This window comes from Capsicum annuum, chromosome 1 (genome assembly GCF_002878395.1).
Source record: "Capsicum annuum cultivar UCD-10X-F1 chromosome 1, UCD10Xv1.1, whole genome shotgun sequence".
NCBI lineage: Eukaryota > Viridiplantae > Streptophyta > Magnoliopsida > Solanales > Solanaceae > Capsicum > Capsicum annuum.
In genome coordinates, this window is record NC_061111.1 from 209471264 (window position 1) to 209485631 (window position 14368).

At 29.2% G+C, this 14368-nt stretch overlaps 1 protein-coding gene across 1 annotated transcript; it reads left to right on the forward strand.

Annotated features, from left to right (window-relative positions):
* Positions 1-12218: 12218 nt before the first annotated feature.
* Positions 12219-13712, forward strand: LOC124896848. Its single transcript, XM_047408699.1, has 2 exons — positions 12219-13140; positions 13263-13712. The coding sequence occupies exons 1-2, from the start codon at positions 12829-12831 to the stop codon at positions 13467-13469; spliced, it is 519 nt and encodes a 172-aa protein (XP_047264655.1). The 5' UTR covers positions 12219-12828; the 3' UTR covers positions 13470-13712.
* The last annotated feature ends 656 nt before the right edge of the window (positions 13713-14368 follow it).

Below are 14368 nucleotides of genomic sequence, written 5' to 3' on the forward strand. Positions count from 1 at the left end.
GGACCATCTAGACTTTAGAAGATATGCTAAGGGCGTGTGCCGTTGACTTTAAGGGTTGTTGGGATGATCATTTTCCCTTGATTGAGTTTGCGTATAATAACAGTTACCATTCCAGCATTCAGATGGCTCCATTTGAGGCACTCTATAGGATGAGATGTTGATCTCCCATTGGTTGGTTTGAAGTAGGTGAGGCCACAGTGGTAGGGCTTGACTTAGTATTTGATACCTTAGAAAAAGTTCAGTTGATCAGGGAAAGGCTCAAGACAGCTCAGAGACGGCAGAAATCGTATACAGATGTGCGAAGAAAGGACCTCGAGTTTGAGGTTGGTGACTATGTATATTTGAAAATCTCTTCTATGAAAGAAGTGAAAAGGTTTGGCAAGAAGGGGAAACTTAGTCCCCGATATGTCGGTCCTTACCGGATTCTCAGCCGTTCCAGAAAGGTAGCCTACGAGCTTGAGTTTTCTTCAGACTTAGCTTCAGTCCATCCAGTGTTTCATGTCTCCTTTCTAAAGAAACGCATAGGTGATCCAGCAGTTGTAGTTCCTATAGAGGATATAGATGTTCAGAACAGTTTCTCTTACGAAGAGGTTCTAGTCGAAATCCTTGATTATCGGATTCGCAGACTGAGGAACAAAGAAGTCCCTCTAGTCAAAGTTCTTTGGCGGAATCAGTCCATTGAGGGAGCTAATTGGGAAGCAGAAGCAGATATGCGAACTAAGTATCCTCACCTCTTCTCCGCAAACTCAGATTCAGCTCAAGGTAACAATTTTCCTTGAATATATTCAGTTCCATGCACAGATTACCTTTACAAATTTGTATTGATTCAGTTGCATAGCATTTTTTATACCATTCATACCCTCATGAAATAGCTCAGTCATGTGTCATATCCTCAGAACTCAGTCATGCTTTAGTTATGCATGTTCATTATGAAAACTCAGTATATCAGTAGTTTCAGTCATGAAAATATACTTCAATTGTACATGTCCAGTATGTAAGTTTAGTCTATCAGTATTCTCAGCCTAGTCAGTCTCATTCGAGGACAAATGTTCTCAAGGGGGAAATATTGTAAGACTCTGCAAAAATTCTAAGATTAACTCAGCCCTTAGAGCTTGACAAGGGGTCCCATACTTAGAAATGTCAGCTAGGTGTTTGTACTTAGAACTATTTTAGCCTTTATAAGTTGGTGAGCTTTTTTCATGATCCTTATGACCTTAAAATATAGATCATTATGTTGATTCATGATCAAGAATGTCAGTAGGCGTTCTCGGGCGAGTTTAAGATTTTTCAAACTTCGTTTGAGGCATGTTTGGAAGTCCAAACCAGTGGATCAACGCGATCTCAACATGCCGCGTCGCCTATCGCATTGATAAATGTTTTTCCCAGCTCTCAGTGTCAAATTCCAGTGAGCCAACATGGACCCGATGCGGCGCACCAGCCATAACATCGATCCCATCGACGCGGTGCGTTGGGATGCACATTACTGGTCACGTTTTTAGTCATTAGAAGCCCGCATCTAGAGGGGTAAATGGATCTTTTCCCACCTGATATCAGCCCCAAAACACGAGATTAAGCCACTTTAGAGGCAAAATCCATTCTCTATTCTCAAAATTACTTAAGAAAAAAACCCTAGGGCTTCCAATTCAAGATTCAAGCTTCAAGAAAGCACCACCAACCTTCACTAATTCAAGCACCAAGGTATGTGAAGTGTTTATCCAAGGGTTTTCTTCCACCCTTGGAGTTCAAGAAACTCTTTTAAACTAAAAGTTAATTGATTTCATGAATTTCATGTTGGATTTGAGTATACTCATGATTATGATGTAAAATTGTGTTCTAATCCATGGTTTATTTCAAGTTTTATGTGAACTCATGTTAAAAGCCCTTGATTTGCAAATTGGGATTTGAAAGTATAATGCCTACATGTTGTCTAATCTCATGTGTATAGATTATGATCCCCAAGTGTTTGATAAATTGCTCATGTGAATTAAAGGTGAAAATAATGACATGCTAGTATATGTGCAAACTTATATCTCATAAGTATTTAATGAAATATCTCTATGAATGAGTTATGAACAAGTCTGCATCATTGTGTTTTTCAAGTTCATGCTATGTTTTGCTTTTATGATATCGAGTCCTGGGGGTATTCAATACCCAAAAATCTAGTTGTTTACCCTATAGCTACAGTAGTTATAGAACAGTCTCAGTAGTGTCACAAACAGTGGTACTCGGAAACCAGTCCCGATCTCAGTTCAGTAATCAGTTTAAAATTCAGTAAATTCAGTCAGCTAACAAAACTCAGTAGTACTCCATCAGTTAACGAAACCCAGTTAACTCAATTCTGTTCAGTTAGACAGCACGATCAGTAACAGGTCAGTCCAACCTAGTACAGTTTAGAAATCAGTTCAGTGTCTATTCAGTTGGGAGTAGGATTCAGCACCGATTTAGCCCAAGGATGGAGACTCACCTGCCAGCAGAAGGTGTGATCCTTAGAAGCAGTCCTTGTATTCCAGAACTACATAGCCAACGTAGGTTGAGACATCAACCTACCAGTTGAGGTTTGATGAGGTATTTTACCTGCCAGTTGAGGGTACCACCATTCTCATTTAGAGCACCTGCCAGATGAGGGAGACTCAACACTTGTCTTTACCCATGGCACGGTACTGATATCCTTCCAACTGGGGTTATAGGTTGGACCCCAAATCAGTTTAGAGAAGGGGCATGTCGGTTAGATGAATACCTCTCACAGTTTTAGTTTTAGTCTCAGTATAGAACTCAGTTCAGTTCTACAGAATTAGGACTATCAGACACAGTTACTCAGCTCAGTATGGAACTCAGCATAGTTCCACAGAATAATGATTGTCAGAAACAGTCACTCAGTTATCAATACTGCAGTATCAATAAACTCAAATATCAGTCTTTCAGTGGTTAGAACTCAGTATCCAGTGTTACCACGATCTCAGTCACAGTATATGTAGATATGTGCATAGTGTTGCATAATTAGTGTTCCATCAGTTTTCCATTATATATATGTATTCTTATTTAGTTAAATTCATATTACTCAGTCAGTTATTTATTCGTGCGTATGAACCCATGCATATCAGCCTACCTCACTTAGCATACCAGTACATTCAAAGTACTGACGCATACCTTTTTTTTTGCGCTATGATATTTATATCATAGGTTCAGATGTACGGGCTCCTGACCGCACTTAGTAGCCTATCTATCAGCAGTAGGCTTAGTGGTGAGTCCTCATAGTTTGAGGACAAAGTTATTATATCATTTCATTATTTCAGTTTTTAGTTTAGTTCAGTAGTCTGAGTTAGTTGGGGACTTATCCCATCTACTCCATATTCAGACAATTAGAGGCTTTCAGACTAGAGTATTTTAGACAGATGTTTCAGTATTCAGTTTTCAATATTTGTTTTAGTTATGAACTTTATGACAATTTTCAGCCTATCTTCCATATTTATTTCAGATATATTATCATTAGAGTGTTGTTATTATTCAGTGCTCACAGTAGGTACCAGTCATGGGTTAGCTGGTGGTTCTTCGGGGTCGCTAGCATCATGTAGCATCCGAGATACAGACTCAGGGCGTTACATATCAAGTGATAAAGGTAAGCCAAATATCATAAAAGTACATGATTTCTAACAAAGAACAAAATGAAGAAAAATAACCAATATTGCACATTGGATACATTAAATAACTATTGATTGCCTAAAAAATAAATCAACTTCTTAGTGACTTATATATATATATATATATATATATATATATATATATATATACACTGTAGAATAATAAAATTACAATAAATAAATGTTTGCATTCAAAAGATAAGAGTTAACGACCTACTTTCAAGTTTCAGTATGTCTACTCACCTAGAAGAATTAAAGAAAAAAAAAAGAGAAAATATAAAATAGTAGCAAAAACATATTTGTGTGTTCTACTCACCTAGAAGAATTAAAGAAGAAAAAAAGAGAGAAAATATGAAATAGTAGCAAAAACATATTTGTGTGGTCTACTCACCTAGAAGAATTAAAGAAAAAAAGAAGAGAAAATATGAAATAGTAGCAAGAACATATTTGTGTGGAAGGATGGATGTTGATGGCCTTATATAGATAGCATTTTGAATTTGAAATTTCAAAATGGAAATAGTCAACTTATTGATAAACTTAAATTCAAAATCATAATGAAACTACAATTATCTTATTAGATGGATCATGAATGACCTATTATCAATAGGTTTCTCTCCATTTATTTTTTTCTTTTTTTCCTTCTAATTTCCCTTTTCCTTATTTTTAAAAGACAAATCGCGTTTTTCTAAATTATTATTATTAGTATTAGTATTAGTATTAGTATTATCTTCTACATATTACATATTACTATTGCTTCTATGACCATACTACTACTATTACTACTACTACTACTACTACTACTACTACTAATAATAATAATAATAATAATAATTATTATTATTATTATTAGTATTATTAGTATTATTAATATTTTAATAAAATTTTCATCTTTCATTAATATGTAAATACATTATGTTTAAATATATTTTATAGCATTTAAATTTTAAAGAGATAAGTTTGAAATAACAAATATCTATTAGAACTCTTCAATTTGGGTTTCAATTTTTAAGATAATGAAAATATTTTTATTAAAAGGATAATGTATTTCAAATTCAAATATATAATCTTTTAATTCAAAACTTGATAAGAGTCCAATTAGAACTCTCTAATGTGATAACTAACTAATTATATTATGTAATTTTATTTTATAATTATTTTTAATTTAAAATTAATAACTTATTGGTCTTAATTATCCTTTGATAGCTTAATTTTTTTCACCTTTTTTTTTAACATTTCTTTTCTTTTGTTTTGTTTTGTTTTCTTCTCTTTTCTTTTCTTTTCTTTCCTTTCTTGCTTTCTTTGTTTTATTTGTTTGTTAATTTTATTTTTTTTATAAAAATAAATTTACAACTTAGAGATATAAATGTATTTCAAGTAGATATATATGTTGAATTTAATTATTAAATTTTAATTTATATTTAAAATTTTAAAATAATCTCAAGTAAGGATAAGTTTTAGAAACACACCACAAATATATATTATTTATATTTATCAATAATAATAATAACAATAATAATAATAATAATAATAATAATAATAATAACAACATATTTATCATTATATTTGATATATATAAGTTTATGAAATATAAGAGTTCATTTAGAACTCCTTCATCATGGGTTTCTATTTTAAACTAATTAATCATATTTTTTTAAAGGATTATGTATTTTTAAATTTAAATAATTATAAAAACTTTATTACAATACAATTAAACTTGTCCTAAAACTGACACATGGCTTCATAGCAGCTTGCCACTTGAATGCTTCGTTTTCTGCTTTATACATACCCACACGATGCGCGGATAATATTCAAGTAATATTTCTGATTGCTTCATATTGAAATGTCTCATTCGAACTTGTTAAATTATTTTATCTTAATAAAATAATTAATCATTTTATTTTTCAATAAAATAAAATGAGAAAAAAGAAAAAATCTACCCGCCTGCTCCCATCCCCAAATCATATTTTTTTTCATTTTTTGAATATAAACGTTTTTCTACCCCTTTCCCCTCACGCTTCCACTCTAACCCAATCCCCCCTACCCACCCCTACCCAATTCCCCCCATAGCTAATCAAATTTATACGGAAAAACAATCATCTAATTGTAAACAAAAATTATGTTTCAGATTCTCCTTTATAATATCATTCACAATTAAAAGATAGTGGATTGATAATAGCCTCACCCCCCCTCAAAATCAAGTATATATGAGTAAAAATAATCATGTAATTGTAAAAATATTTTTATGTTTCAGATTTTTTAATTATATGTTTACAATTAAAGAAGGATAATACTCACGAAAATACCTGAAGTTTAACCAAATTTTTAGTGGAACATATTGAACTTTGCGGGGGTCCTATTACCCTCTATACTTTTTTAATTGGAATTACTTCCCCCTCAAACTTTTTTAAAGTGAAATTAATCCCCCGTCAAAATGTATACCCCATTTTTTTGGTGGGAAGTGTGGTACACGCGCCGTTTTTTCTCCATTTTATCACTTTTCAATATTTTTTCACCATTACAACTATATTAAATATTCCAAATGATTCCATTGAGCTTATGAAGAAAGTTTTTTCAAATAATTGAATGGAATCTTCCATTAATTTTCCATTGAAACTCGGAAGATTCAATTAGCGAGTTCCATTAATGGAAGATTCAACGAAACTCGCTAATTGAATGGAACTCGCTAATTGAAAAATCAATGGATGATTCAATTTCCATTAATGAAACTCGGAAGATTCGGAAAATTCATTAATGGAACTCGAAATATTCGGAAAATTTAATTTCATGATTCAATTTTCATTAATGGAACTCGGAAGATTCGGAAAATTCATTAATGAAACTCAGAAGATTCGAAAAATTTAATTTCATGTATGAAACTATTCAATCTTCTGTTAATGAAACTCGGAAGATTCAATTTTCATTAATGAAGCTCAAAATTAAATTAGCGAGATTCCGAGTTTGAATCTTCCGAATCATCCATTGAGTTTCAATTAGCGAGTTCCATTAAATTATAACCATGCAACTATTGTTGAAGAAAGAAGAAACAAGAAACAAGAATGAAAAAATAAAAAAAAAATAAAACTTTAAATAATTATAAAATTAAGGGGCTGTTTGGCGAAAAAAAGAGTTTTAAAACGTTTTTAACACTATTCACTCGCAGTGTGCCCAGTGGCAGATATATGCCATTAAAATACGAAAAAAAAAGTCGGGGGGGGGGGGGGAGGGTAATAGGACCCCCGCAAAGTTCAGTATGCTCAACTGGTAATTCGATCAAACTTCAGGTATTTTCGTGAGTATTATCCCATTTAAAGATTTCAGATTGTTAAAAATAATTTGAATTTTTATTTTGTTGTCCCTCCATATCTTCCGTGCAAAAATTTACAAATAGTAATATGTGTATTATGATTTCTTCATTATATTCTCAAAAAATCGTTGAAATTTTCTCCCCTCCCCCCCCCCCCCCCCCCCCCTTTTTCTATTGTTATTTGATTACTTTACTTTTTCTAATTTGATCTTGAATTAGATTATATTTTGTGTTACACACATAAGCAGTTTAGTTTTGTTCTCTCCAATCTCACTGTGTGGAAATATACTGGGTTGTTGTTGTTGTTGTAATATCAAAATATGAAATAAAAATAGATAAATTTTGTTATGCATGACAAAATATATGAAATATATATTAGATGAAGATTCTAAAAAAATATAATTTGTTAGAAGTGGTTATAATTTAAAATTTAAGTCAAACATTTTCACATCTATCAAAATATAAATTTATCTCATATATTTGATTTTAAAATTTTTCTGTTTTTAAAATTAAATTCAAAAAAACTACTAACATGTTCTTACAACTAAAATGAATTCCATAATGCATGTAAATTTTTTTGAATATGAATTTTAAAGTAGAAAGTAAAATCATGAGTTCTATTCTAAGAAAAAAGAATTTTAATATATAACCTATGTGCATTATGTTTAATTAACTCTAAGTTACATTATTAAATGTACCTTTTTAGATTGTAATTTAACATTCAATGATTATGACTCAATCACATTTACTAAAAAATATTTCATTTAGTCTTTTAAATTTTTTATTTTTATTTTTTATACTACACATAATCAATTAAAAAATAAACAAATAGAGATGTAGATTTTTAAGTAAAATCAAGAAAAGAATAAATTAACTGAAACCTTAAAACCAACAAAATTTATTTTATAATCTTCACAAAAAAATTATTTTGTTTTATAGTAATAGTGCTTCATAAAGTTGTCCTTCTACTTAAGATTGCATTATTAAAGTAAGTATCTAAATAATTAATTTTTGTAAAATTTTATTTAAATAAAAAAGAGAATTTTAGTCATCAATTCTAATTAAAATTATTACAATAATTACTTTTATTATTGAGCTACCATGAAAATTATGATTTGAATTTTAATAAATCAGTCATTCTCTTGCAATAAGAAGATGAAAAATAAGATAAAAATTGTTATACATGCCATTAAAATTTAAAATAGTAAAATACATAAATATTTTAAAATTGTAAATTCACACAATTATTTTTTATCTTCAAATTGTAATAAACTAATATAGATAATGTCGTATTTTTCTATTCTTTAATAACCAAGTTAAAAAAGAAAAAGAATGAACAAAATTTAATTTTTTAAAAATAATTTATATGTATACGTGCATAAATTTAAATCATGAATATTTTATTATTTTATATGTTTACAAATACGATGTTTCTTTTTTTTATTTAAATCATAATATGTATGTTTCTTTTAATACTTTTACATTTACTGTTTTTATTTTATTTTCCTATTTATGCTAGGCTAGTTCTCTCAGTTTAGTTAATTTTATAAAAAAATATTAAAACATATCTTCTTTTTACTTATACTCTTTTTTGTCTTTTTTTTTACCTTTCATTCATACTTTCATTGTAAAATATTTTATTTTAACCGTCAAAATAATTGAGTTAAAATATTGCAAATTGAATAAAAATAATATTTATTTATTTTAAATTTTCTCTAACCATTTCAGAACCTGCAATCTGCTTTTTCATGAACTGCAAAAATTATTCATAAGCATAAAATTTTAAAGTTATGAATAGTAATTTTTCATTATATTCCTCAATCAAAACTCGAACTTAAACCCTAATAATCAAAGTTTACTTAAAATAGCAATTACCTAGTCTAACATCGTGTATTAATAATTTTAAGAATGTATTTAATTACTTTTACAAAATTATAATGAAAAATATCATATATAAAATATAGATACAGTAAAATTCAACAAATATCACTTACTTAAATTCAGACCCGAATATAAGAAAAAAAATATATCACTTACTTGAATTCAAACCCGAATATAAGAAATATCACTTACTTGAATTCATACCAGAATATAACCAATATGGGTTGTGGTGCAGTGGATGGGGCTGCTTCGCTCTTAACCAAAGGTCGAGGGTTCGACCCTGGGTATGGAGAAAACTCTGTTGGGAGCACTGCCACCTTAATGGGTCCTGCAACGCGCGATCCGAATTAGTCGGGCTCCAAAGCGGGCACCGGACACCGAATGGAACAAAAAAAATAAAAAAAATATCACTTACTTGGATTCAGACCCGAATATAAGAAAAATAGTTGTTAAACATCATCATCTGCATATAAAAATAAAAGGTTAAATCAAATGAAGTTTTTTTAAAAAAATAAAGAGTGTAATAAGTAAATTCATAATTCATAAATAAACCTAATAATCAGTAATCAATAATAGAAAGAAGAAAACTTAACATTACATAACAGGATACGAGTGAATATATATAAGAGAGATTATGAAGGAAGAATTCTATTCCAATTCAATTTCCATTTAAAAATACAACTTCAAATATCCTTGTCCTTATTATCTTAACTTGAATTAAGAGAAATATTTGAATTCAAATATGCTTATCCGTAGCTTTTTAAAATTTGACATGCTTATCTTAAATATATCTTTAAATTAAGAGAAATATTTGAAATCAATAAGATTAATTCATATTTTTTATAATAAATACTAACAAAATAAAAAAATAAATTTATTTCTCTACCTTATATCTAATATGTTGAATGTCAAAAAGAAAATAATTACCTTCCCATCACAAAACAAATTTATTTTTAAAAATTAAAAACACTTCCACAGAATTACTGAAAACGGTTACCAATAAACTTCCAATTTTTAAAAAATCGTTTACCACATTAACAAAGAATGAGGAATTCTTTTAACAAATATTCATAAGTCTATTAATACAAAGCTATGTGATAACATTTTTTTTTTTTAAAAGTCTATCTTTAATTTTATATTTATCCATTATCCTAATCGGTGAAAGATTTTGAATTAGATAAACTTCTTTATCATTAGCCTATTTCTTTTTTGCTCTATCATTAAGAAATTATATTATTATTATTATTATTATTATTATTATTATTAAATTACTATAGCTTCATCTTATTTAACATTTAAATAAATTATATTCAAATATATTATATAAAATTTAAATTTTAATAGAAATAAGTTTATGAAAGAGTAGAAGTCTATTTAGAACATAAAGATAATATTTAATACAATTCATATTTATCTTATAATGTTATATTTGAATTGAAAGAATGATTTGAAATCAAACTCAATATGACATATTTCCTCATAGTAAATAACATGTTGTTGTTGTTGTTGTTGTTGTTGTTGTTGTTGTTATTGCTGTTGTTGCTGTTGTTGTTGTTGCTGTTGTTGTTGTTGTTGTTGTTGTTGTTGTTGTTGTTGTTGCTGCTGTTGTTATTGCTGTTGTTGTTGTTGTTGTTGTTGCTGTTGTTGTTGTGTATTGGCGGTTTTTAATTTAATATTGAATTGTCCCATTATCTTTTTTTTTTTTCTGATGATGAATTTGAAATACATTGATATATGTTTATAGTATGGTTGTAGTTTTTTAATTACAAAGAGATAATGATAAAAGAGTTGAGATAACATTATTCAAAATTCAAACTCAAATTAATTCATCATAAACACAAAGAGTTTAGATACAATTAAAAGTCTAAAGTTATAGAGTTAGTTATAATCAGTAAAATTCAAAATTGTTACGTGGTTAAAATATCTTTTTAGTTGCTTAAGTTAGAGTTATTTGAGTTAAAAAGTTTTTTAAACTTTGCTGAAAGCTATGCCTCTTTTTACGTTCAAAAGTAGTTAGGATTTTTTTTCCTCCTTTATTTTCAAATAGAAATTTTTACGAAGTTTTTTATAAATTCCTGAAAGTTAGTCAGGCCTCTTTTTAAGTCTATCTTTTGGGTTGAAAAGATTCATTAATTAATATTGTGGAAAATACATAGAGTAACATATCTATGTATTAAATTATAAAAAATAGCACTAGTTTTATGAAATTACATTTCATAGCATTTATGACATATTTTTATTGTATTTCTCTTATTTTTTCCGCATTAGAAAAGTAACCTCAGTTACCCCTCTTTTCACGCCACTATTCCTTCTCTCTCCATTTTTGAAAGATATTTTGCCATTAACAAAATCTTCCAGCTTCAGTTTTACTTTCTTTTGCATGATTTTAGCTATATCAAATCTTTAACTACTTTAAGTAACTCTTAATTTAGCTATTGCATGTTTGTTTTTTTTTTGGGGGGGGGTTTTCGACTCTAACACATCTCAAAATCAATTTTTTTTTGGTTTCTTAAATGGATGAACAAACAATAGAATCACAAAATAAAACTACTGACATACGAAATTTAAATTTGAGTTCAGATTGTGGACCGTCTTTTTAGTATAGGTTTAACTCAAGAAGAAGTTGTTAAAGTTGTTTCATCTTCTTTATAGAAATCTCACATATCGAAGGAGATTAGGTCAAAATTTCGCAACAATCTGGTTAAGATGACAGAAATTATGAAAAAAAAAAAGATTGCAGAAAAAGCATTCTCCAAAGAAAACAAAAATTAAAAAAGGGACAGAGAAGAAAAAAAAGCTCAAAAAATTGAAGTTTTGAGTAGTAAGGTTGATGAGGAAGTGAAGAATTCTTTTGCTGATGATTCTCAAGACAATAGTGATGAAGAGGTAATTTTTTGGACAAAATTTCGTGTAAATGTATTTTCTATGTAAATGTATTTTGCTATAAGTTTAGATGTTACTAAAGTTGTAAGTTATATGTATTTTTCGAAATAATGAATGTGTATTTTATGTTTTTGATGATATGTGGAGGGAAAATAAGATGATAGGATAATTGTGAAAATATACTGTTAATAAATAGATTAATACTCATGAACAGGTTTATTTTGCTATATGTATTTTTATCTATTTAATATGTATTTTTTTAAGAATTTGTTATATTTTGGACTGATAAAATACATATGCATGTTACTTTTAGTTTAACTACCATATCATTATATTCGCTATAGGATATGTGATTGGCTATATGTATTTTTGGCTTACTTAATATGTTTTTTTCAGTCTTGGTTGTATTTTTACCATAATTGATTTACATTTTCCAGTGTTGGTTGTATTTTTAGGATAATTGATTTGTATTTTTTAGTGTTGCTTGTAATTTTAATTATATGTGATATATTTTTTTCAGTGTTGGTTCCATGTTATATTTTTTTTTTGTATGCTTGAATTTTGTTTACAGATTAAGAAGTGGTAGTTGTACTTTGTATAGGTTATTCGGGACGAAATATTCATAGTCAGAAAACTTCCAAGATTTGCACCACACATGTGCTCGTACAGTGACAAATATATTTATGGAAGCATACGCGCAGTTTTAAACAAGGAACAGTTTAAAAAATTTTGCGACAGTAATATTTTTGGTTATTTTATGAATAAGCAGCAATGTGTAGTGCAAGCACAGATGTCCAGATGCGTTATGACACTTGAGGTGAAGGGTAGTTCTTCTTCTGGTATTCTGATTTGTGCTAATGACACCTTTCTTAATTTTACTCCCAGGGAATTTGCTATCATAACTGGATTGAATTGTGTGTCAAATAGATATGACTTTATTTTTGACGAGGGTGTACCAACTAGGATGGTTGAGAAGTATTTCAATGGGGCAGAAATTATACAGAAAAGGCAACTATTTCTAGCATTCATGGAGAAAGTATGGGGGGAGAACAATGATGAGGATGCTGAGAAATTTGCAATCCTGTATTTCCTCATTCATTTGTGTTATCTAATGTTGAAACTATGGTTATACCTTGTCTTCATTTCGATTTGGTCGATAGTGGAAGATATAAGGATTTTCCATGGGGTTCTTTATCTTTTGAAGATCTGGCCAGAAGTTTGAACAATCGGTTGAAAGATGGTGGTCAATTTTATTTGATTCAGGGAATGGCACTGGCTATTCAAGTGTTGCTTTACGAGTGTTGTTCTAATGTCCCACCAAAGATTGCATCGAAGGTTGATAATCGAATTCCCCGATTATTAAATTGGAAGACGATTGCACCTCCTCCACGCTTTGAGTTTTTGATGAATGCTATGTTCAATGACAATGGCAAGGTTTGTTGTTACTAAATACATATGTATTCATATGTAATTTACAGTATACATATATACATTTTCATTTACAATTGTTTAAATGATTCTTTAACATATATTATATTATTTATCTATTATTGTAGGTTGTCTTTAAGAACATAGAGCCAACAAAAAAGGAGCTGGCAAAATTGCAAATACCAAGGAAGGATACAATACAACATAAACGTTCTGTTGATTCTGATGACGATTTCCAGGATCCACCACCAAGAAAGATCAACAAACATTCAAAGAAGAATCAGAAGGTTGATTCATCAACACCAGTAGTGAAGAAACCTTTAAGGAAAAAGTAAGTAAACGAGCATACCCAAACGAGGATACCAGCTCCCCGTGCTGCAAAGGCTGATAGAATGAAGACACCAGTTTTCAAGATAATTCCAACACTACAGGCATCTTCTTCAAAAACGAAGAAAGGAAAGCAAACAACTCGGGTTATTTTTCCTCAGGTTCAGTCAAAGTCAGATATTCATGTAGAGAAAGTAGCCGTGTCAAAGCCTAAGAGTCATGTTAATAAAGAAGCCTTTATTTCTAAGAAAGATTTTGATGCATTCCACGATGAGGTAATTATTTTTTGAAAAATATTTATTTTACATGGAAAAAACTTTGTTTATTGATTTTGTATCAAAACAGGTTCGTCGCGAGTTTAAAGGAATTCGTGGACTAATGAGAAAAAAATTCAAAAAGATGAAGAAAGCATTTGCTCAAACCAAGGTTAATTTTTTCTTTGAAAATCTTAGTTGAATTTGAATATGTATACTTATTGGACTGCCTTATACAAATACAACATAATCACTCATTATGTTATTAGACTTAATTTTTTCAGGATCAAGTTGTAGATATAGAAGCTGATAAACCAAATGTTAATGAGGGAGGGCTAGAGCAATCTGGGCAATATTTCAGTCCTGATGTTGTTCAATCTTCGGATAATATTTCTGAAGGTACAAAGGTAAATATTAAAGTTCAAATACAGATTTAGTTGTACTTTTAAAGTTTATATTCAAATTATATTTGAGGTTAATAGAACTTTCAAACACAGTGGGTTTTTAGTTTTGTTCAAATATATGTATTATTCAGTTTGATGTTATATATCAATATGTATTTTTAATGTGTTCTACACACTGCAAATGTATTTTTTAGTTTTATTCATATGTATTTTTTTAACACTACATATATATATATATATATATATATA